Here is a 24,466-nt window from a genome sequence, read left to right on the forward strand (position 1 = left end):
AGAAAGAGGAGTATTTTTCTTCTCTATTTGGAGGTGCTTTAAGCAGTAAGAGCAACAGCAAATGGTTCCAGAAATGTGGCAATGGCTGTGCCTCCAGCAGACCCATAACAGCAAAGAGGATCATGAGGCTTCTTGACCTCTGGTTAACATCTCCTTCTCCCTGCTCTGCCACGGAGCTCTGTGACCTGCACTAAATCTCCGTTTGCTTAAAATATATACAACAGTTTCCATTTTCCTGCCTGGACACTGACAAATACAAGAGCAGAAAGAAATAAGTCAGGGGTATTTTCTTGTAAACAGGGGTCACCAATCAAGGGATTGATTGCATATGAAGGAGAGCTGGCTGTATGGAATCCAGCACAATACCAGGAGTCAAAGAGACACAGGATCTTAACCCGGATGCTCCAATTCCCAAACAGAACTGTGCCCAAGTCCATGGAAGCTGCAGAGTAAAGACAAAATGGTGCTAAATAGGTATAGAAGACCAGTGGTTTCATTCCACTAAGCCACTTATTAGCTCCAATATTGAAGGTTTTCTATCATCTTTGGGAGCCTTCGTTTCCTCACCAGAGAATGGGTACAGTCAGGGATAAATATTCAAACAATTTAATAACTGATCATTAAGGTCAACCAGGTAAATAAATGGATACTAAATTGAAACAATCGAGAAACTTAGAGCGTATAGTAATTAAGTATCAGTTTTTGGGTAATAAATACCTACCTCTCGTGATACTTGTCATGACTAAAGACACATTTATCATTTACTCTATACATACTATCTGCAAAATACTATGTTAAGAATTTTACCTATGTTTTTCTGAAGATTACCTGTAATCTTAAGAAAAATCCCATTTTCAGACGCCAAAACTGAAGGCTCAGAGAGATTACATAAATTCTTCAAGGTCATACAGCCAGTAAATGGGAAAGTCAAGACTTGAACTTATATTATTCTGTTTCCATAAACCCTACTTTTCCAGCATCCCATGGTGCTGGTAGTTGAAGTTCTGTTAGGAGCACTTCAGAAGATGTATAAGATCACATATATGTAGAAGATTACTAGCTTAATTCCACAACCAGAAAATTTCACACATTGAGAGAGACCATTGCTTTCAAATATAAATGTGTCTTCTTCCTTCTGGTAGTTTGTGATGTCTCTAGCTTGAGGTGCCCCATAACCCCAGGTGGCACATGGGTTTTCAACACAGGATGAGTCCCAGCTCATATTCACTGTGCTCCTGATCTAATCAAAGTACTAACTGAATAATCACCATTTTGTCAGTCAAGCAGTGAAGTTGAGTATTATTCTCATTTACATTTCTAAAGCAACATAAAAATAACCCCTTTTAAATGGTACCCACTCACTTTCTCCTTATATGCTAATGAATGTCACAATTTCAGAGCCTGAAGAGAGATTTCCTGCAAAACACCTAAATGCCTTAAAGTTGCACATGTTCACAATTGTGACTGCCAGGTTACAAACATGAATTAACTCCAGTTCCAAATCAATTCCACATCGATAAGTCTTTAGGGCAAACGACTAACACACATTGATTTTTAAAATTCTATAAATTATTTCAAGGCTTTAGAATATTCGGCATTAAAAAATTACCATTTCATTTCAGGCTTTAGTGAAGTATAATGTGTATTTTTACCAGTATTAATCAACCCCAAAATCAACTTTCCCATTTAAAAAATTTCTATCTTTTTCTGTTTGCTAAGATTGGAAAATTTCAATTCATTCTTGTAGTTACATTGATATCCAATACATTTAATTTCTTGATCTAAAGTAATGAATTGTGACTTGGTGTCATGGCAGAATTAAGGCAACTAGGTAATTAATTTGAAGCCAACTACTCACTTTTGTTATGGTTTTTAATTAATGTTGTTGCATGTGTATAGCAGGAGACTGCTTTTATATAAAGATTATGTATTTTATATTTAAATTATTCAACTTTTGGTATTTACTTAGATTTTCTGTGTTGTGTATAAAAGCTTGCCAGTTTGATCTTCAGTTAAAAAATATTTAGTGGCTCCCTAGTACCGACACCAAGCCTACCAAAGGAATCAAAAAGAAAGATTCTTTCCCTGGAAAATTCTTCTTTCTTGGATTTCTTTCTCACTTTCCTCCTTTTTCCTTTACATCCTTAAAGTGGCTTACAAAAATGATCAATACATTATTTAAAAAGCAAAGGAAACAAGATGAAGAGATCAAAAGGGTTGAAAATATAGTAAAGGCTTGTTAGAGCCATTGTACATACCTAGAGATCTTCTACACTTATTAGTGGTGATTATAAATTTGTCTCTCAGTTTCCCAGAAACCCTAGCAAAGGGCGGAAAATGCTACCATTTATATGATTCATAATCCTATAAGATGCTTTTCTGGTTGCTAATGAGAAACATTAATAAAAAACACAACAGTTATTTTGTAGAGAAGAAGACGATCCTTAAATGAGGTTGTTCTTATTAAAGAAGGAAGAAGCCCCAGGGACTGCAGGGGCAGTGAAGCAAGGGGGGTAGAGAGCTCATGGCGCAAGGAGGTGAGTCAAGGGTAGGCGGAAGCTACCGTTAAAAAGAACCAAGATATAAATTAAACTTTTTCTCTGCTCAAAGCCTGGAGGCATTATCTCGAGAAACCTCAAAGTGCAAGTTTATATACATATGGACTTTCCTTCACCTGTTTATCTCCTGTCTGAACATTGTACTCTCTGGAACTTAAAAAGAAATTGATTGAAAAAATTTCTTAGAAAGAAGAAACTTTCAAATTGTAATAAACAGCAAGAAAAAAGAGACAGAAACCTGAACTGCATTTAGGGATCACACTTGAACTGAGGAAAACCACATGTCAGCCAGGAGAATCTGGTAGTTAAACAACATCAAAAGCATGGCTGTCTCTGAAGTCAGGCATTAAGTGTTTTAGGGCTGAATTAAGTAGGGTGAGGCACCAGCAAGGCTCATTCCCCAAATACAAGCCAAAGATGTTCTACAGGGTATCTGCTGCAAAATCATCAAAGCCAGTGTTTCCATTTTTCTTTCTTCAACCCTTCAAAAAAAAATGCAGCTGCCTCCTCCGGAGCCTTGAGGAGGAAAAAACAGACCAATAAAACAGATCAGGTGGGTGTCAGATTGTCTGGAAAGAGCCGCCTGTTGACTGCTAAGTTGGCTGACACTATTTACCAAGGGACAGGACTCATCAGGAACTTGCCTCCCCAACCAGGGCCTGATTCACTGCCAGCTTTTCATCATGATTCAATCCATCCTGCATCAACTGCTTTCTCTGCCGTGGAGACTTTTAAGAGGAAAATGCTTATAATGCTCCTCATATTGCTAAAATCAAGACCTAGTATGACTTTTCTTTAGTCTTACCTTATAGTTCACAGAGAACATAGCTCATTGTATGTGTCTTACTATTAGAATTCTTTTATCATCGTATTAAATACTTTAGTTCACTGATTGTCATCTAGCTACACAGTGAGATCCTTAAGCCTAGGAAATTGTCTCCCTCTTTCTGACACAAAGTGTAGATGCTTAATTATTTTATAGCAAAGAAATAAAGGCAATCTACTGAAAATTTCTTCCTGTGGTTGGCCATGATTCCATTTTCTAACTTTCCTGGAACTCCCAAAGTTCTTTTTTATGTCTAATCCTGGTCCTTCAGCATTTTTCATAGTAATTCTTTGAGCTTGTGCACTGTAACTACTCCCAAATTACCTTTGATTATGTTAGCCAGAGTTAGTTTCTGATGTTTTTAGTCAAGGATGCTGACAGACACATTGTAGAAAGGACCAAGCTGAATTAGAAAACTCAATTAAATGACGCCAAACAAACAAAAATGAAGTGAGCAGTATGGCGGGACAAAATACTTAACTGTAAGACATTTTATTTAATAGAAAATGTCAACTAGGACCACTCTGTCTCTTGACATCTGGGGAAACATTTGGCTAGAAACCCAGGCTTTTCAGTTCTCACCTTACGTAGGCACTTTTCCAAGTGGGGACATCCCTTATCAAAGAAGAATTTCTGGTTCATGCTTTTAAAATAATAAAATTTCTTCTTGCTAATTACACCTAGAAAAGGGGTGTCTAGACTTTAGTCATTTGCATAATACCCTTGTGATTTTTTTAACATTCCTTTATTAATTAATATAAAAATGCATAATTTTTTAAAAATAAACCTACATTTACATTTTAAATAAATTAATCATATAAGGAAATATTTTTCACTATTATAAGTGGCAAAATATTATTACTCATCCTAAGGAGGTAACCTCAAAATAAACATGTAATTTTAAAATAAAAATATTGTTGGCATACCACTTAAATTCATTATGTATTCCTAACAATTCATGCATCACAATTTGGTAAATGTGAGCCTAAAAACATCTCTTATTATGGACATTCAAAGGCTGTACTGAGAGGACATGAGGGAAAGTCTGTGGCATTTGCCTATTATTAATATTGTGGATAGAGAGGGGGAGTGGGTGAGGAGAAACATGTGTTGATGGGATCTGGTTAGAAAACTGACAGAAAGAATGGTCCAGAGACAAGATTCTGGGGCATGATATCATCTTGTATCCTGCACTATTGTTCCACAGCACCCAGGAGAATGGCTAATGTCCGTTTAATCAAATTGTATTCTGCTGTTAGAATCTAATGCTGCTATAAATAAATGTTTAAAAGCTAGAAATGTTACAGCTCATAATATCTGAATTATTCCCCCAAAAGTACATTTTAACCAACTGATCCAGTTTGATACAGTGTCTGAAATTTAAAACAATTTTATAACATGTCACCATTGATATTGCTCACTCTGGCCTTTTAATTAACAAAAATAAAATTGAGATTCTCTGCATTTCACTCTGCTTTCTCTGGGCAAATAATTTCACAAACTTTAAAGGAAAATTAAAGACTTGGCACCAGGTCTGGCACCAGCCTAAATAATCTATGTTAAAGTCCTAAGACTCTGAACCAAGTCAGTACATCTGGGAAATAACAAAGTCCACACAATTTTATTGAGAGTGTAAAATGTTTTATTGCTAAAAATACAGTCTTTTTGTATATCTATATGTATTAGAACACAACCTTATTTGAAATATATATATTACAACAATGACAAACTGATCAACATCTCTTTATTAAATACCCGCCATGTACCAGGGATTTTGCCAGGGATCATGAAACACATTCTACCCTCAAGAAATTCCCTGGTTGGGGTGACAGTACATCTTGGCAACTCAAGTCATATTACACTAGAGTTTCTGTCAAGATATTTGACAGCTCCTTTTGTGATAGTTTTCTACTATGTCAAACACAGAGGCACAAGGCCCCAGATCTATACCTGAAATATACTTTTCTAGAGGTCTCAAGTGAATGAAAAACAGTTCTTGTGATTACAGCAAGAATGTATTTTTTAGGATGTATTCCAGCTACTGATATCTATGGATAATTCTCAGCCTCAAATGCCAATTCATAACATTTAGGCCTTATTGAATACACTTTTCTTTGTACTATTTGATTGTGCCAAATAAAGCAATCTTTTCGAAAAGAAAATCTTCCCTAGGAGTCAGACTATTATTTCATCTCCAAAGCTTGCAGAAAATTACAGGAAAACAAATCGAAACCAAACAAAAACCATTTAGCTTTATGTAACTATACCATGCAACCATTACGTCACATAATATAATAACCTAGTTGAGAAAAGAAGTGGACAAACTAGAACCTGCTATAAAAAGCAACGTGAATTTGTCTCAAGTTTAGATGTACAGATAGATATTCTTAAGCTATTTTTACCCCTACTTGAATACATCTTTCTTCCTATTACAGAGATGAATATCTATTTTCAAACATCATCTCCATAATGCAGACTTTTAGTATAGGAAGCTGGAAATGTTTACAGCCATATTATGTTTTTCATTTAAACAGAAATGACAAAACACTAATAATCAAAAAGTACCATGAACATGATTATATATGAAACATCAAAGAAAATCCACATCCATTAACTTTATAACTCTACAACAACAGATTTTTAGAGTCTTCATAGCAGAAATGTTCACAGTTTACAACACAATACGTACAGAAAGGTAACATACCTCACATTAGCATCAAGTTTGTCCATTACAGGAAATAAGCATGAGTGAGTTGGATTTCAATGCCCACAGGGTCCTAAAATGGGGGAAGTAAAAAGATGTTATAAAAGAAAGTAGCACTGAAAAATACAAGTCCTTGTTTTAAAAAACTCAAATAATTATTGCTTCCTATTATGACTTGTTTTGTAGAAACATTTAATAAAAAATACTAAAGCAAAAAGCTTTTGGCATATTGAGGTATGGTACAGCCGAGTGTCACAAAAGGTTTATTTACATCCTACTGATCGCTTTGTGATTAAAACATGGGTGCTTCTTTTTGCTCCATTTATTGTTATTTTTGTTCTTCCCAAAAACATGGCTTATTTTTATGATCTGCATTAGGACACTAACTAGTGAAGATAGGTGGCTACATTCTTATGCTTAAAATAGTATATTGCCCAAAATGGCCATTTTGTTCCTATGAGGATTTTTTTTAAAAAGTTTAAATCATTTTAAGGGTAGGAAATCACGGATTCTTTTGAGAATCTAGTAAACTCTTGAGAACTGACTACCCAGAAAAAAATAGATACGGATGCACACACATGCACAATTTCTAGAGAGTCCATGATTCCTTGAACTCAGGAATCCAGGAATCCCAGGCCCATCCAGGAACCCCAGGCTAAGAATTCCCAATCGAAGGAGAGTTAACTTCAAATTACCAAAGTTCCTCTATCACAGACCCTCAGAAGACCTCACACTCTAATTGATGGGAATTCACTGATCTCCACAAAATCAACCCTCTTCACTAATTGTTCAGTTCCATTTTTGCAAAGAATTTTTATGTCTTTATCACATCTGTTCCATAGCATGATGAATCAGTGAGTGTAGGGGCAGGGTCTGGCTGTCTCTTCCAGGGTCACCATGAGCAAGTCCCTTTTCCTTCTGAGCATCATCATTCACTTCTCAGTAAAGAGAAGAGATTGGAAAAAAATAATCTCTGAGTTCGCTCCTAGCTCTGATATTCTATAGTTCTCTTTGCTAGTTTTCTAGTTGAATCTTACCAAGAAGAACCTGGAAATCTGTTTATCTGCATAACAGAACCATGAAACTCAGCCTGGGCCCTTGGACACCTTGGCCAGGGTGAGCTAAACAGATGTGGCTGGCAGCCAGGAAGAGAATGGCAGATAACTAGATATGGAAAGGACCTCGACTCTTTATGTTTTTCGCTGTTTGTTTCTTAGATCCTCTAAACTTAACAGGAGCTCCCATGGGCATTTCTGGGCCTGGGGCAGGCATGGGGAAGGCTCCACCTGCAGGACTCTGAGCCCCCTCCCCTAATCTGAAGCAAAGTAGCTCTGTCCACATCTATCTGTTTTATATTTTGAATGTAGAATAACATTTTGCTGGAAATATACAAGTACAAAGCCCTAACTATTGAAGTGACAGGGCTCAATCCTCTTTCCTTGTCTATCTAAAATTTTTCCTGAGAGGATCACATCCATCTGGTGGCTGAAAATACAGTACAATTACAATACTATTCACTGTAGACTCCCAAAATTGTATCCCTATGTTGAGACCTTCCCAGGTGTAGAGAGTGCCCATCCAGCATCTCAAGATGGATGATTAAAAAGCATTTCAAACTAAACTCTTCCTTTCTCATCTCCAACACAAAAACCCGCTCTTCCCCAGTGTTCTCCATCTCAGTAAATGGCCCACCATTTATCCAGTGATTCAGACCAAAAAACCTCTTCTCATACCCTAAGACCAAACCATCAGCAAACTCATTCTCTCTACTTTGAAAATGGTTCCTGGCTGGGGGCGGTGGCTCATGCCTATAATCCCAACACATTGGGAGGCCTAGGTGAGCGGATCGCTTGAGCCCAGGAGTTTGAGACCAGCCTAGGCAACATGGCAAAACCCTGTCTCTACAAAAAATTAGATGGGCGTGGTGACATATGCCTGTAGTTCCAGCTACCTGGGGGGCTGAGGTGGGAGGAATGCCTGAGCCCAGGAGGTTGAGGCTGCTGTGAGCCAAGATCACGCTATTATACTCCAGCCTGGGTGACAAAGTGAGACCCTGTCTCAAGAAAAAGAAAGAAAGAAAAAAAGTAAAAGAAAGAAAGAAAATTATTCTTACTCCTGACCCTTCTCATCACCTCTGGACCCAGCACGTGGGTCCAAGCCATCAATTTCTTTCTCTGAATTACTCACCCACACCCCCAATCTGTCTACTGCCAGAATGATATTTTTAAAATGTAAGTCAGGTCATTTCTTGCTTGCATAAAATTCTAGGGGCTTCCTATCACACTTAGAATACAATCCAAATTTCTTATCATAGCTAACCAGACCTTACATGATCTGGCCCCCGCTCTTCTCCAAACTCAGCTGTAGCCATGCCCCTCCCCTTCCCCACCCACCAGCTCACTGGTTTTGCTGCTTTCCTGGGCCATAACTGTAGGTTCCCATCTCAGGGCCTTTTCACTTTGTCTCTTTTCCCTGGAATGTGACCATATAGATTACTCTCTCACTTCCTTAGGGGTGCCACTCAAATATCACTTCCTCAGACAGGTCTTCTCTCAACACCTAACTACAATTTCACACCCCATTTTCTAAAAATGTCTATCCTCTTTCTCTATTCTATTTTTTTTCTTCCCAGTATATATATATATAGTCAATTGCTTCTTTATTTGTGATCTGTCTTGCTCACTAGAATATAAATTTCAAGAGGGCATAGGACACTGTCTTGATCACTGTGACATCCTCAGTGCCCTAGAGAAATGCCTGGTATATTGTGTCCTCATCATAGATATTTATTGGGTCAACTAAGTAGTTCATTAGTTTTGCAAATGAGAAAACTGAGGCTTAGGAGTTTTTGACTTTCACACCGGGAGGAAGGGGACCATCCCAGAATAGAATATTGTAATTTAAAGAACAGCAAAAGTATTATATCTTAATTAGTTACCCTTTACTATGTGTTAATAAGTACCAGACATTGCCTTTTTTCTCCTCCTCCAACCTTTGAGTCCAACCTCCAAGTCCAACCTCCATCCTATAGATGAAGAGACTGAGGGTCAGAGAGGTTAATTGAATTGCCAAAGTCATACACAGCAGCACTTGACCACTCTGGGAATAGAATTCAGGGCTATGAATTCCAAAACTCGAGCTTTAGCTTACATCATTCTTGTCATCTTATTATACGTCCTCCCACTGGAGCAGCAGAGTATCTTGATGAAAGTGAACATTTACTATAATTTTCTGCTGTCCCTCCATCTATTTCATCTTTCTATGAGAATAATGTCTTGATTTTCCTTACTGGAACCACCCCTTCCCTTCTCCAATCCCTAGCTCCAGTGTTGAACACATAAGCAGGGCTGGTCAATCAGAATAGTCCATTCCTGGCAACAAGAATCCCTTAGCTTACTGGCTGGACCAGGGAAAGCAAGGCCTAGAATTTTTGCTAGAAAGACTCTATCTTTCCTCTGGTGTTGTCAGACAGTTTGAAGCTGCTGGTGGCCATCATTGCCACCCCGTGGGAGGAGCCTGTCTGAGAAGAAAACTAACTCAAAGGAAGGCAGAGCCACAACACGGGGAATGCCAGTGTCCTGACTGCATAATTTGAGGCTTAAGATCCAGCAATGTCTTAAGATGATTTTACACTTGAATGTCCTAATTACTAGAGCCAACAAATTCTTTTTTCCTCCTTAAGCCAGTTTGAGTTGTGTTCCAGTCAGCAAGCCAAATGAATTCTGAGTAATATACAATGAAATCAATATTGTATTGTTTTACAGATTAAAAGGAAGAAAAGCTGGGTAGTTTCAGCTTTAAAAGCCATTAAAACTTAAAGTTTGTATCATTAAAACTGCATATGAAAATGTTACAACACAAGGAAAATCTCATATATTCATAGCATATACATTGTTACATTTTTTTGCACTGAAACCCAATGAGCAAATTTAAAATGATTGCCTTTCAACAAACCAGTGCGATAGCATGCATTTTATCAGAGAGAAAGGAACAGAGGAAGGAGGAGTTGATGATTAGTACCTATCCTAATTTGATTAATTGATTATGCCCGACTATTTTCTGCAGGACTCACCAGGGAGAACTAATCAGAGCCATGATTATAGGACCCTTTCTTGCTGGGAAGATTGCATAGGGTGAGGGGGATGTGGAAGGAACCAGTGCTTTTATCTTGAATACTTATATTTCTGGCTTCTTCACAAAACACTGCCTAGCTAATTAAAAACACAATCAACTCAAAGCATCTCCTATGCTCAGGTACAAGTTGTGTCACTTCTAAAAATTCTGCCAATTCAAATCCATTAAGACCCGGTGTGTATGCATGTGGGGGTGTGAGTGTGTTTTAATGACAGTCACGCTGTACCCTACCATCTGGACTAAGGTACAAGAAATGATACCCTCCATACTAATCCCCTTCAGAGAAACAGTCCCAGATCATCGGAAAAAGATCATGGCAAGTTCTAGAAAAGGGATGGGCAAGGAGTCAAGCAAACTCTTCTGCCAATGTGAGGTACAAATGCATGTCTCAATAGTCTCTCATGACCATGCGTGACAAGCTCAAACCACTGGAATTACTCAAAACATTTTATCCATCATAAAAGTAAAATTGCAGCAACATATAACTCTATCAGATTCCCTTGAGCTTCTTTTTCTTGATGGATATATTCAGAATCTGATTTTTCCTTATAAGACTAGGAGGAGGAGGAAGAGCTTATCTTATTTATGCCACTCAATACCATTCCAACCCTTAGTTTTCTGGCTTTATAAGTTTTAAGGGCAAACCCCAAAGGTAAGTGCATCCCACCTTTACCCTTGTTTTTGATTCAGAATTCTCTGAAATATTGCTGTGGAACAGTCATTAATGGTTAACAGAAGGTGTGTAGTTGCATCTCTATTATAAGAAGTGTGAGCACAGGGTTCACATGTGAATAGTCCCCACCTATTGGAATGAAATATCGATGTAGTTTGGTACAGTGCCAACATCTGCAAACCTGGAGCTATGTCATAACCTCAGCTTGCTTTGCTCCGCTTGTTTTGTTTTCTCTGGTTTTGGTTGCATGGATGGATATTCATGCATAACTATGCTTGGATTGACCACGTTTCTTTATAGAGTATGCCTACATGGGTTAAATTTCTACATCAAAAGACATATCCCAATACCCTTCTTTTGGGACAAGTGTCAGGAGTAAGTAAAACATTATTATGTTAATAGCCAAATCAAGGGTGGGAGCCGGATATAATGGAATAATTGATTATGGCCCAGTGGAGGGGGAGTCACTGGACCTAGGCCCTCCACCTGATCCTGCTACTGTCTTATTCTTAAGCAAGTCTATTCACTATTCATGATCTCAATTTTCCCAATTGCAGAATGGAATGGGGCAGAGGATGAACCCAAGGGAGAAATGTCAAGTAATTAGAACTTCACTAAAGTTACAGGAAACTTGTAGAATATCTCAAATAGGTTCCATAGGTAGAATAAAAGTAAGAGAAATCTGTAAGGCCAGATATTGGATGAGAATTACCTATCCAAAGGCTTGTTGTTGACTTGTCACCTCACTGCTATAACCTACTCCTGCCATATGCACTAAAACACACAATCCCATCAGGATCACACAAGCAAGCAACCCGCAAGCAGTCTTACAAATTCCATAATGATCATGATTTCCTAGTACTCCAAACTCTCTTGACCTTCAGTTTGAAAGAAATTATCGAATCATCTGAAAACTTGCAACAAAGAAAATACTCTCTCTAAATGGAAGAAAAGAATCCTCTCCTTGGCTATTTACTTGGATTTTGTTTTCTGGGAAACATTCAGAATTTATAGGATGCTGTCCTGGCAATTTTTTTTTAACCTTAATCAGCTGATACATTCTCTTTAAAAGAATTTCTGCCTGTAAGTTAGTCCCTCACCAAAAAAACCATATTGTTTACCTAGAGCTCTAAATTGCAGTGTACAGGTGAAAAAGTTTACAAAAGATTAAAAAAAAAAGAAGCCTGTGTTTCACATGCTGGATCTTATTAGCGCTGGTAGTAAAAATGTCATTTGAACTAAGTCATTTAGAAAGATTTAGTCCTAAATAAAAAGTTTCTAGCCATTTCATTTGCATAACTGAACATCCAATACGGATGCCAATTCCGTTATAATTGAAATACACCTATACTGATATGTACAATTAGCATGCAAAATGTTCTTAACTTTTTTAAAAGTAAATACACGTTTCTCAGCTGGGTAAATAAACATATCACAGCTGGTAAGTTTAGCATATTTGTCAAAAAAACTATTATATAAAACAGCCCTTAACCAACAAAAGGGTATTTAAAAGGCATACCCAACCTACCTTTTGTTAAAAGGAATGGATTACAGGAAAAATAAAGGGGTAACATACACTTCCATTTCATGTTGTGCTGAATGGGATATATCTGGTGTTTCTAGAAATCAGGTTTTTTTTCCCCAAAGGCAGAGATTTTTTTTCCCCAAAGAGTACAATGAGATCCCAAGAAAACAGGACCAAGTAAGTGTGAATCTGGGAATTTTGTGGGAAAAAAAAGAGAAGATTCAGTCATTAATTTATGTGCTTTTGGAATCACTTGATTAACATTTCACTTGCTATTTGACTACAAATTCTATGAGAAAAGAGATCTAGTACGTGATCAGCAAGCACCTGAGAATAAATGGCATGGCATAATCTGAAAGTTCTACTTGATAATTAGAGAAGGAATAATTAGCCTTGTCTTTGTGGCTCCAGAGGAGAAATGGGTACAAAGCTCATGAGGAGTTTGAGACTCACTCTGAGGTAGATCATTTCAATCATCAGTGCTGTCCAATTATTGATCTGTGTGCCTTGGCAAGCGAAAGGATCCACCTCAGTAGGAGGCTTAGAGGCCAGAAAGCCATCAGAGAGTCACGTTTGAGGGAAAGAAACAAATCTTGGATGATTCTGAATTCTGAGGAAATCCAGGAATGCAATGAGAACAGAACAAACTAAGGGGCTGTTTATTGTAGAGCAATGGTTCTCAAGTTTAGGCATGCATAAGAATCACCTGGAGGCTTGTAAAAACGAAAAGCCTGGACCCGACCCCAAGTTTCTGATGTAGTAGATTTAGAATGGAGAATCTACATTTTAACAAATTCACAGATATTACTGTTGCTGGTGGTTCAGGGACCACTCTTTGAGAACCACCATGGCAAAACAGTAATTCTCCAAGTGTGGTTCGCATCCCCCTGGGGAAAGAATATGTTCTTATGCAGTAGGTTTCTAGAGCATTATGTACTCATCAGATCATATGGTAAAAAATGTGCTCCCTTTTCATTTTCTGTTTTAGTTATTGTTGTTTATGTTGACTAAAAGGATTCAAATAGGTGCTAGTTTTTCTATGAAAACCCTCCTGTTATTTCCTAATCTCTCTTTTTAAAGGAAGAATAGGTCTCAAGCTCACAATTTTTTTTTTTTTTTTTTTTTTTTTTTTTTTTGCTGGAAACACTATTGTCTTAGTTGGGACACCAAGAAGCAGATCTCATGATAAGGACTAAATGCACATTGTTAATTTGGCAGGTGCCAGTACACTGATAGGGGAATAATAATACAAAAAATGGAATAAGACACAGTCAATAAGATGTGTGTTATTAAGCCACTGAAGTTTAATCTCACAGGGAAGCTTTGGGAAATGGTGTAAAACATATGCCTCAGAATTATTCCAGTCAAGGGGGTAGGACGGTGGGATGTGGATACTCCCGCACCCACAATTTGTTGGTTAGAGCTATCCACAGTGGAACTTGGATTTTCAGGCACCTCCAATTTATTGTGCTTGTGTGCAAAGGGGATTCCAGTAGACTGAGAGCAGCCCTCCAAAAATGTTTCAGGTCCATCATTAGAAGTCTGATGGCTTACAGAGAAATGCTCAGGGGATCTGCAGGGAAATGAGGCAACACCAACATTGTCTATTCCAGCTATTTAGCTGAAATCTAATATGAATACATTGTTCTTGGTATATTGTATTTGTTTTTACAGTTATCTTCTATTTCTTGCAATTGGTACTGGTTTTCACTGTCATTTTTGTCTCTTTATAAAATAAATTTATTTAAGGAAAATTAATTGATCTAAAGAAAAATGTCACACAGTTAATGTTCCAGATGGTATGAAAAGGTGGCAAGAATCACAAAGGAGTAGAATTCAAATGGCTGAAGTTTGAGAAATGCAGGCATAATGGTTTAAAGTGGGAGGTGGCACTTTTTTCTGTAAATCGCTATGTTTACCAAATATTTTAGGCTTTCAAGAGCATAAGGTCACTGTCAAAACTACTCAACTCTGCTGTGTAGTATGAAACAGCCATTAACAATACATAAATGATGGACATGGCTGTGTTCCAATAAAACTAAATATGTGGACATAGAAATTTGAATTTTATATAATTTACACTTGTCACAAAATATTATTCTCCTTTTGATTTTCTTGAACAATGGAAAGATGTAAACATCTTTTTTTTTTTGCTTGCAAGCCACACAAAAACAGGCAGTGGGCCAGATAGTTTGCCAACCCCTGATTCAAACCACAACCCTGGAATCTGTCCTAGTTCTATTAATTACCAACATAACCTTGGGCAAATTACTTGACTTTTCTTAGCCTCAGCAGCCTCATCTGTATAATGGAGACAAACATACCAACAACCTCACAAGGTTGATGCAAAATTTAAAAACAGAAAATGAATACTCACAAAGCAGGTGCTCAATGAGTTAATAGTATGATATTAACCAGCGTTGTAATAAGGTGGATTCCAGCTTTCCTGTGTCCCAATCATTGGAGGGTAGATATTTCCTACTCTGCTTCTTCACAAAGGTAGCTGTGCACCTCGTGGCCCATCTCCCCTACTTTGGGATGTGGCTACTGAAATTATTCCTCTTCTCTATAGGATAAGCCTCTGAAGGCTGAGCCTGAAAATGCCCAAAGGTTCTTGTCATTACTGATTTCAGAGGTCTGGAATTGGGAGCAGTTCAAATCAAAATTTGCATTTCATCTAAATTAACTCTTTACAACTAGTATTTTGAGTCTTACAGAATTATGCTGTTGACAGCAGTGGTTCTCAAACATTAGTATATCTAAAAATCACGTGGAAAACTGCAGATTCAGGCACTGCCACATTCAAAGCATTTTTGAATCATAAATGCCCCAGTGATTCTGATGAAGATGATTCCTGGAGAGCAGTTCAGGAGACACTGCAAGGATGGAGTGCAATCTGTCCAGGTGAGCACACCCTTCTGAAATCCTCTTTAAGGATTTTTCTGTATCTGTTGATATGCCTCATTGGCTAAGAAATCTGGATTATAGTATTTGCTCTGCATGCCAAGAGAAAGGTTTCTGCAGGCATGTTTACCTCTGCTGTCCTCACTCTGTGCTATTTCTTCCGAACCTCCTGGATTAGGAAACCATTTATACAGAATTCTCCATTTCAGATATCATGTACTAATGATCATATCTAATTAAACATGCCAGTGCAATCTCAAAAGACATAGGCTATTTACAGCCTCTTAGATGAAAATTCTTAAGCAAAATCTACATTTTTCCTAGACTAATAAAATGTCACCTCCCCAAAGGCTGCTGTCTACAATCTCCTACCAAGAGTTTCTAAACCAACCCCTGGAGCAAAAAATAAAGTTATACCTGTAGATTTTAGAGGGGCCCATTTAACACAGAAGAAAGGTCTCCTGGGGAAGAAGCAGAAGGAGAGCAATGGCACATTTTTATAACAGACCAAGAACCTAACCCTTCACGTGCATTACTTCATTCACCTTCACATCACGCTATCAGGAGGTTCTGCAATTATTCTCATTTCACAGATGGAGAAACTGAGGCATAGGAAAGGGGAGCTTCCCAAAGCAATTCCAGACAGTGACTCCAGAGCCCAGAGTTTTAACTACTAAGTTATCCCACAAACAACAACAACAAAAAACCCAGATCTCAGTGATCCCCTATCTCAGCTCTCCCAGCTTAATTTGCCATTACTTATTTAGCTTCTCAAAGCTTCCAGAATGTCTACCAGCACTTGAAAGACAATACGTTTTTAACTAAGGCTCAATTTTGCTCTTGGCAGCATGTGACTTTGAGCTGCTCACTTTGCCCCAGGTTTATCGCTGTTCAGTGTGGTTAAGACATCCAGCCCACCTGTCTTATAGACCTGCTACTACTCATGAAGTTCAAATAAGATAACTTATGTGAAAGTCCTCTGAACATTGCAAAAAGTTATCCAAAATGGTAATTTCTCAGTCTGTCATTTTCATAAATTATTTTGAAATGTTGAGAAGGAAGAAAGAGTGCACTCATTTTATGAAATCATCTGTGTCAAAAATCAGATTTTCCAGAGATCAAAGGTAGATTGTGAAATACCAAAACTGCTGATCTTTGGGGGAGCAAAGAAACACTACTACTTGGAATGTGGACTATTTTTTGTGGCTCAATGTAATGGAAATTACCGGAGCTTGAGAATCAGATGACCTGGGCACTGGACATTGCCCTGCCACTACCTGAACTTTAATGAGTCTTTCCCTCTCCCCTTACAGGGGAGACAAAGCTGCTTGGTGGTTAATAAGGTGGTTAGGGCCGGGCGTGGTGGCTCACACCTGTAATCCCAGCACTTTGGGAGGCCGAGGCTGGCAGATCACCTGAGGTCGGGAGTTCGAGACCAGCCTGGCCAACATGGTGAAACCCTGTCTCTACTAAAAGTACAAAAATTAGCCAGGCGTGGTGTTGCACACCTGTAGTCCCAGCTACTCGGGAGGCTGAAGCAGAAGAATCGCTTGAACCCCGGAGGCAAAGGTTTCAGTGAGCTGAGATTGCACCACTGCACTCCAGCCTCGTTGACAGAGCGAGACTCTATCTCAAAAACAAAACAAAACAAAGGAAGAAGGTGGTTTGGGGATTCAGACTGCCAGTGTTAAGTCCCAGCCCAATTAGCCACCTCATGAGTGACCTTGGACAGGTCAGGTCACCTGTCTTGGTTTGTTTCCTCAGAATAAAAATAAGAATAAGAAACAACAACTTTGCAATTGTCCAAAGAATGGATTGGTGAATAGATAGAAATATGACAAAACAACTATGGTAAAATGATAATTATAGAATCTTTTTGGGACTATATGAGTGTTCACTATACAGTTATTTCAACTTTTCCCTTAAGTATCTATTTTCATAATAAAATACTGGAAAATAAGCCTCAAAAAGGGCAACAACAGAGTTTTTAGAAAAGTTAGATGAGACACAGAGCTCTCAGCAATGCTCATGGAAGGTGCTTGGCATTAGCAGTGATGATCTACTGTGCAGGTAGAAGATGGGATACAATCTGTGAGTTAGAGTCGTGCTAGGTGAACAGATGTGACAAACATGACCAGAATGAGAAGCCGGGCCACATGACACAGAAACCAGGTGGACAGAGAGGAGCCAGGATGTGCCCTCTGAAGCATCAGAGTCCAAGAGGGGTGCACGAATGGAAGGTTCAGGATGTTGTGTCTGGGTTGCCTAATGTGGGGGAACCTCAAAAAGAAAGGCAGATTGTCTCTATTACAAGCCACAGTATGTGATTCTCCATCCAACATCCCTTTCAGAGAAGAAAAATACTGGTCTTGAAGTCAAATCTGAGTTTAAATCCTGTCTTTGCCATACTAGTTGTGTGATAGGAGGGGACATTTATTCAGGCATCCACTACATCACTTGTCATTGGAAAAGTTTACCACCACCACAAGGATGAGCCTGTGGCAACCATGCTTCTGCTACAACTTCTTGGTCATAAACAATTGAGCCAATCAGATTCTATTTCTTGAGAATCTGAACTAAGAGAACAGACTCCTGGGAATGTGTCAAACTAATGGCAGAGCAATGTGGAAAGGGTCATGAACTCCAGGAGCTGAGTTTTCTAGAATTGACTGTTTTCCCATCCTTCCTGGAGCCAAGTTCCTTAACTCCACTATAAAAGCACTATTCTTTTTTCAATAAATCCTAATTTTTTGTTTAAGTAGCCAGTGTTGGCTTTTATTATGTATAACCAATAAATATATTTACTAATACACCTAGCCTTCTAACTAATACAGGAGTTTTCTTAAAGTGTCTAGGCCTTAGTTTTCTCGTCTGTAGATGAGAAAGACAATACTTCTCTCAGGAGTTGATAGAAAAATCAAAGCCTAGGTGTGCAAAACATACATATGATAAATATTCAGTAAACATTATTTAAATTAACTCTGAGTTTCAGACCAGATCTTTCTGAGTAAGTGCTTAGAGACACCTTGTTTGGATGAGGAATGTGTGATCATGAAAAAAATGAAGCTAATATTCAAGAAGAAGGAAGGAGTTCATTGAATTTGAAATTTGGTTTTAAAAGAAACTTTCTGATTGAGATATCAAAAATTAAATTAATTCTACATAAATATGCAGACTTAAATTTCTGTTGGGTTTCTCCATAGTGCTAATGTGGATTTGAAAGGGGAAGAAATACAAACTCGATAGACAGATAATATATTTTTCTTAACTTAGACTCTTCAGAATTTATCTCGCAGTAGACAAGATATTAAAGGACTTTTGATTTGGATTACTCTGTAAGTAATGAGGAACTTTATCATCCAAATTAAGGCAGCAGTGGGGGTAGGTGGAGACAAGGAACATGACAAGATCTAAGACCAGAATTAATTCAACCTAGAAGTACAATTGCTGAGAAAAAGCAAACGTTTTTCTGAAACTCAAAATAAGAGGCAAAGCTTAGATGCTTAGTAAGAAATGTCAATTCATCCCTAGTAATTATTGACCTTTCAGTCTTGTTCCACTCATTGATTCTCATTAATCCAAATGTTTAATCAGATATATTAAAATCAGATATATTTTCATTCTAAAAATCCAGGTGGCTGGATTGTGAGTTTCATTTTTGTTCTTTAGGTCTTAACCCAATAGTTCTCAAATAATGGTCTGAAGACCAGGAGCAACATCATCACCTGCGAACCTATTAGAAATGTAAATTCTCAGATCTCAGCCTAGGTGAATCAGAAACTTTGGGAGTGAGGACCAGCAATCTGTGGTTTTGTTTTTTTTTTAATTTTAATTTGTAATTTTTGTGGGTACATAGTAGGGTACATTAGATGTTTTGATACAGGTATGTAATGTGTAATAATCACATCATGATCATGTAAAATGGGGTATTCATCCCCTCAGCCATTTTTCCTTTGTGTTACAAACAATCCAATTATTCTGTCGCTCATGAAAGTTTGAGAAGCACTCTCTTAACCAACCATGAGGCTGGTAAAGCCAGTGCTCTATCATTTATTCACTGGCAGTTACCAAACCTGTGAACTTGTTGATATAGGGTCTTAAAAAAATAGTCAACCTTCTCAGACGTGCCTTAGATTTGCAAGCATATTAGTAATCGGTAAATGGTAAGGCAGTCATTCTTACTCAGACTATACTTGAGGCTAGCCCTGTGAATAAGTCTATTTGGTCGCCATTTACATTGTATTTCCCTCTGTTCAAATCTGTACTACTTTCTACTGTCTCAATAGTATAAAAAAGTCAACAGCATGCAGAATGGAGGAATCAAAGTGCAAACCAAGAAGAACAAAGACAGAGCTTTTTTTTAAAAAAAAATGGCAACTTTAATTTTGACAAGAGAAGAAATTTTAGATTGACGGTAAGGAGAAGTTAATGGAAAAATAAAGGTATAATTCATTGTTCCTTCCTCCATCCTTCCTCTCCCCTGCACCTCCCCACTTTTCCATTACCCAACCCTGCCACCACCCCTTTCACTCTGCATATGCCTTTGAGCTATTTCTGAATAACAGAGAGGGGGCAAAGTTATAAAAATGAGAGAAATCACATTTCAGCTGAACACAACTCACAACCTCATAGTCTCTAGCCTGTTTTCTAGAGGCAGACTTGGATATACAACTGGGCTTGAGGATATCTAAGTTCTTTTCTACCCTGTAACACCAAGATCCCATTCATGCAAGGCACTATAATATGGAGGTTCAGAGCATGGACTCTGGAATCAGAAAATACACAATTTCATCCCAGCTTCACTACTCCACAGCTGAGAGAACTTGGGCACATTATTTTACCTCTCTGAGTTTGAGTTACCGCATTGCTAAAATGAGAGTAACAGAAGTATCTCTTTCATAGGATTCTTAATGAAGATTAAATAAGATCATTCTCATTAAGCATTTAGAACAGTGTCTGGCACATATCAAGGTCTAGATTAATGTGAGCTATTAAGATTATTATTATATTGCCTTCCAAATGCTTCTCAGCCTTCAGCAACATGTTGAGCATTTCCAGGCATAGCAACAAGGCAGTGAAAAGCAAGAGGGATAAAGGTAAATGTGTGAGGATGGCAAAGTTGGAAGGGGGTGGGAAGGCAGCTAGCAACACAGCAATTCATCTATTTATTTAAAAACTTTGTTGTAAGATGTTGCTGTACAAGGTTACAAGACTCGTGCTTGAATTACAGCAGTGGTTTTCAACTGGAGTGGTGGGAGGAGGGGTACTTTGCCCACCCACCCCCCGGGACACTTAGCAATGCCTAGAGAAATTTCTGGTTGTCCCAAGTAAGGGCTGCTGCTGGCATCTAATGAATGCCAGAGATGCTGCTGAACATTCTGTGATGCAGAGCACAGTCTTCACAACAACAAACTATCTAGTTCAAAATTCCAATAGTGCCAAGAAATCCTGAATTACTACATGCTGTGAAGTTACCTTAATAATATTATTGAATAATATTATTGAATAAAAATATTCAATAATAATAGTGAATATTTTTCAATATTCAAAAAGGCAATGATATGGAAGATTGAATTCTCATATCAACAAATTGATCAGTTAAATATCAGAAGGTAATCATAAGAAATTAGGTGAAATGTTTCTTGCTACAACCAAGAACATCAGTGGCAATCAGAGAATTCTAGCATTGAAAGAATCCTTGGAAATGATCTAGTGACTAGATTCTAGTTGAAATCATTCATCACATTTCACAGGTGAAGCAACCAAGACTTAGAAAGGCAAAGAAACTTGATCTATGTCACACAATGATGCTACAGCCATTATCCAGATTCTTCCAAAAAACTAATTTAACTTGTCAGACAGTGATAATATCAAAGGCGTTCAATTCATGTATTTGCTCATTTTTTCAGTGATCATAGTCTATATCTATTCCTATCTCCAGAAATTCCCAGATAAGGGTCTTACCTGATAAGGTGGTAGCAGTGGGAATAAAAAGAAAAACAAAATAGATTTAAGAGGTATTGAGGGAAAAACAGATAAAATCTGCCTATTGACGAAAACTATGGCAGATACTGATGAAGGAAGAGGAGGAATAAAAAGGTGACTTGAGTTCCCAGCCTGGGTGATGTAGAGGATGGTGGTGTTCAATAACAGGTGGAAAAATCAGGAGGCATCTTGGGGTAGCAGGATGCTTATGTTGGGTTTCAGGTGCTGTCCTTTAGTCTGTGAAGTTGGGGAAGAAGATGAGGAGATGAACAGAATCAGGGAGGTCCAGAAGAGCAGGGTGAAAGAATATACATTTGATTTGTCGGCTTCAAGGATGCTTTTGCCCCTAGAAGGAACAGCATCAGAACTGAAATCCAGATAACTCAGAGGAACCAGAGACACTACTGTCCTCTGGGCCCTGGGGCCTCCTTCTGCTCTATATGAACTGAACTAAATGCTCCCTGAAGCTCCTGCTAGCTTCAGTGAGCTACAGTTCTCCTGGCATTTAAATGATGACTGTGGCTCTACTCTATAATAATAATTATAATAAGGATATTTCCCACAGGAGGGAATGATGCAAACATAACACAGATTTTAAGATGAGAATGCATGAGGAAAATAAACATGATTAAGAAATGACTTGCTAACACTGCAAAACCTCTTTACTTTTTACTAATTTTTTTCCTGACACTTATATATTTCCTAGGTGAGAGCTGCTCTTCAGAACTCTGCAGGTCTCTCATCCCTTCTCTGACTTTTTCCTTGTTTTCAGGGCACCGCATCCACCACCCACGTCCTTTTCCTTCAAAACCTGTGCTCACCAGGAGCACGCAGCAACATCTCCCTTGGTCACTGATGCTCAAGTTCCATTCCGGGGAGAGGGTAAATATCCACTACTGCTCACCACAGTCACCCACAGCTTTAAGGGCCAGAGAATCCATCCCAGCGACAGAAGACAGGGAGGGCAAACTTGAACCAGTGTGTCCTTCCATCAAAAGCCTCCTTTGGTTCATGCCAAACCTATACCCTAAGAAACATTCTGTTTCTTCATTTGATTGGACCGAATGGAAATCAAGTCAAGATTTTCTCTTAACATTGAACTCTAGGAAGACAAGCTCATGCCTACCACTTTTTGACCTCTGCCAGCTGCCACTTCCTTGTATCAACAGCCACTTCTTTCAAAGACAACTAACAGCACAGTGCCGCACAGGGTAGCAAGCTGTGAGGAAATGCATCTGAAATTGGGATTGGGATTCTGTGAAAGGCAACTGCAGGATGGTTGCGAGTACCGGCAGTGGCCGCCAAGGCTTTATGCAGCACATCGTACCCACACACTCATGGCCACGTATACACACACATCAAAGTGGACGCTCAAGACACACTATCTTGTCTCTCTCTCTCTCTCTCTCTCACACACACACACACACACACACAGAGCACACCCTTTGGGCTGCACATCAAGGACCAGCCATACAGTCCACACACACATCCAGTTACACACCTGGCTATGGATGCACAGCCTGTGCGCGCTCTCTCTTACACACACGCACACACACCAATCTTTACATACACAACCTCTCTTGTATAGTCAGTGAGCACACATGCAGTTTCACAAGTACTTACATACACAAGTGCAAAGCACCAGCCCCAAGCCTACAGTGATCCCACGCTGGAAACACGTCGTATACAACCAGCCAGCCCACCTACACCCTGAGCCGCCCCGCAGCCCACCCTGCCGCAAAGCCGCGTCTCCTGAGTCCAGAACCCCCAAGCCCCCGATCCCGTCGTGCTGCCCCGCCCCCGCCGCGTCCCCACCGGCACCCGTGGGCTCCTGGGGTCCCGACCCCTGGCGCACTTGCCGCACATACCGGCTGCCGGAGGCGAGGGAGTGAGGTGCCCTGGCAGATTCGAGCGGCCACCCCCAGCCGTGGAGCCGAGCTTCTGCCGCCGCCGCTGCCGCTGCGCTCCCAGCCGCTGCCTGCGCCCTCCCCGCCGCCCCCTCGGGTGCGGGCTCCAGCCCCCGCGCTGGGGAGCCGGCGGGCGCGAGGCGCGGGCCAGGGGCTGCGGGCGCAGGACCCCAGCCCCCGATCACCTGGGCTCGCCGCGCATCGTCCTTCTCCCCAACCGAGCCGGACTCCACGGGCTCAACAGCCCCCAGCCCCGGTGGTCCCCGCTGCCGCCCCCACTGGGCGCCAGGGACAGCGGGGGTGCCGCTCTGCCGGCAGGGCGCACAGGGGAGTGGGCGCAGAGGCGGGCTGGAGCGATCTCACCCGCTCCGGGCTGGCCAGCACACGCCCTCCCTGGCCGGAGCGCTGCTCATCTGATGGAGGGCAGGAGGGAGCCCTGGGCTGACTGCAGGCTCCTGGGTGACCTTGGACAAGTTGGTTAGCCTCTCTGAATGCCCACTTCCTCTATTCAAAGATAATAAATACGAAAGCGTTTGTGGTGTCTGTGCCAGGGAAATCCTATCCCTGTATAGTTTACTTCCTTCTTATGCCTCTGCCTCTGACAGAGCAGGGAGAGTTTGGGAGCAGGGTTCAGAGTGAGCTTCGTAGCACCTTGGATATAAGACTCAAGTTTTCCAGAGACAATGATTCCATTTGCCTGAAGTCTTCCTAAATGATCCTGTCCATATTGATAGTCCACTATTTGCTGTCTTAGCCTGTCCTCCCAGCTTTGACCACCTGTGACCTTGAGCATGTAATTAAACAAGAGTCAAGCCTCAATGCTCCCATCTGTAACACGGGCATAAACTCACAGTTGTGTGGTGCTGGTGTGCCACTTAGTGACTTGCAGTATCTGTGAGGGATGGTGACAGAGTGCAAAATATTTTTCCTCAACACATGTGACAAAAGCCTCAAATTCCAGGGATAAAATAATTCAAGAGTTAGACTAAGCATGTTGGGAAGGGCAGGAGCGAGCAGAGCCTTCCTTCACGGAGGCAGGCAGGGAGCAAAGGGGTAATGGGTGAGTAATACACCCCCTCAAGGGCCACTGAGGCCTCCTGGAATCTAAACAAAACAGAGAAGCTGTGGACAGTGATTAACTTCTGAAAGTAAATAAATCTGCCAAGACAATCTTAAAAATTATTAACTTACGATTGTGAGCACATCTCAAGTGAACTGGAGATTTAAATTGACCAACTTATCCATGTAGA

General features: G+C 39.7%; 1 protein-coding gene across 1 annotated transcript in view; it reads right to left on the reverse strand.

Moving 5' to 3' along the window:
- Positions 1–6,161, reverse strand: part of HTR4 (5-hydroxytryptamine receptor 4) — a 152,956-nt gene extending 146,795 nt beyond the window's left edge. Inside the window, exon 1 of the mRNA XM_054488416.1 lies at positions 6,089–6,161. Coding sequence (XP_054344391.1) covers positions 6,089–6,114 — 26 coding nt within the window. The 5' untranslated portion in view covers positions 6,115–6,161. The remainder of the gene's footprint in view (positions 1–6,088) is intronic.
- Between the last annotated feature and the right edge of the window lie 18,305 nt (positions 6,162–24,466).

The sequence above is a fragment of the Pongo pygmaeus genome, chromosome 4 (assembly GCF_028885625.2).
Source record: "Pongo pygmaeus isolate AG05252 chromosome 4, NHGRI_mPonPyg2-v2.0_pri, whole genome shotgun sequence".
NCBI lineage: Eukaryota > Metazoa > Chordata > Mammalia > Primates > Hominidae > Pongo > Pongo pygmaeus.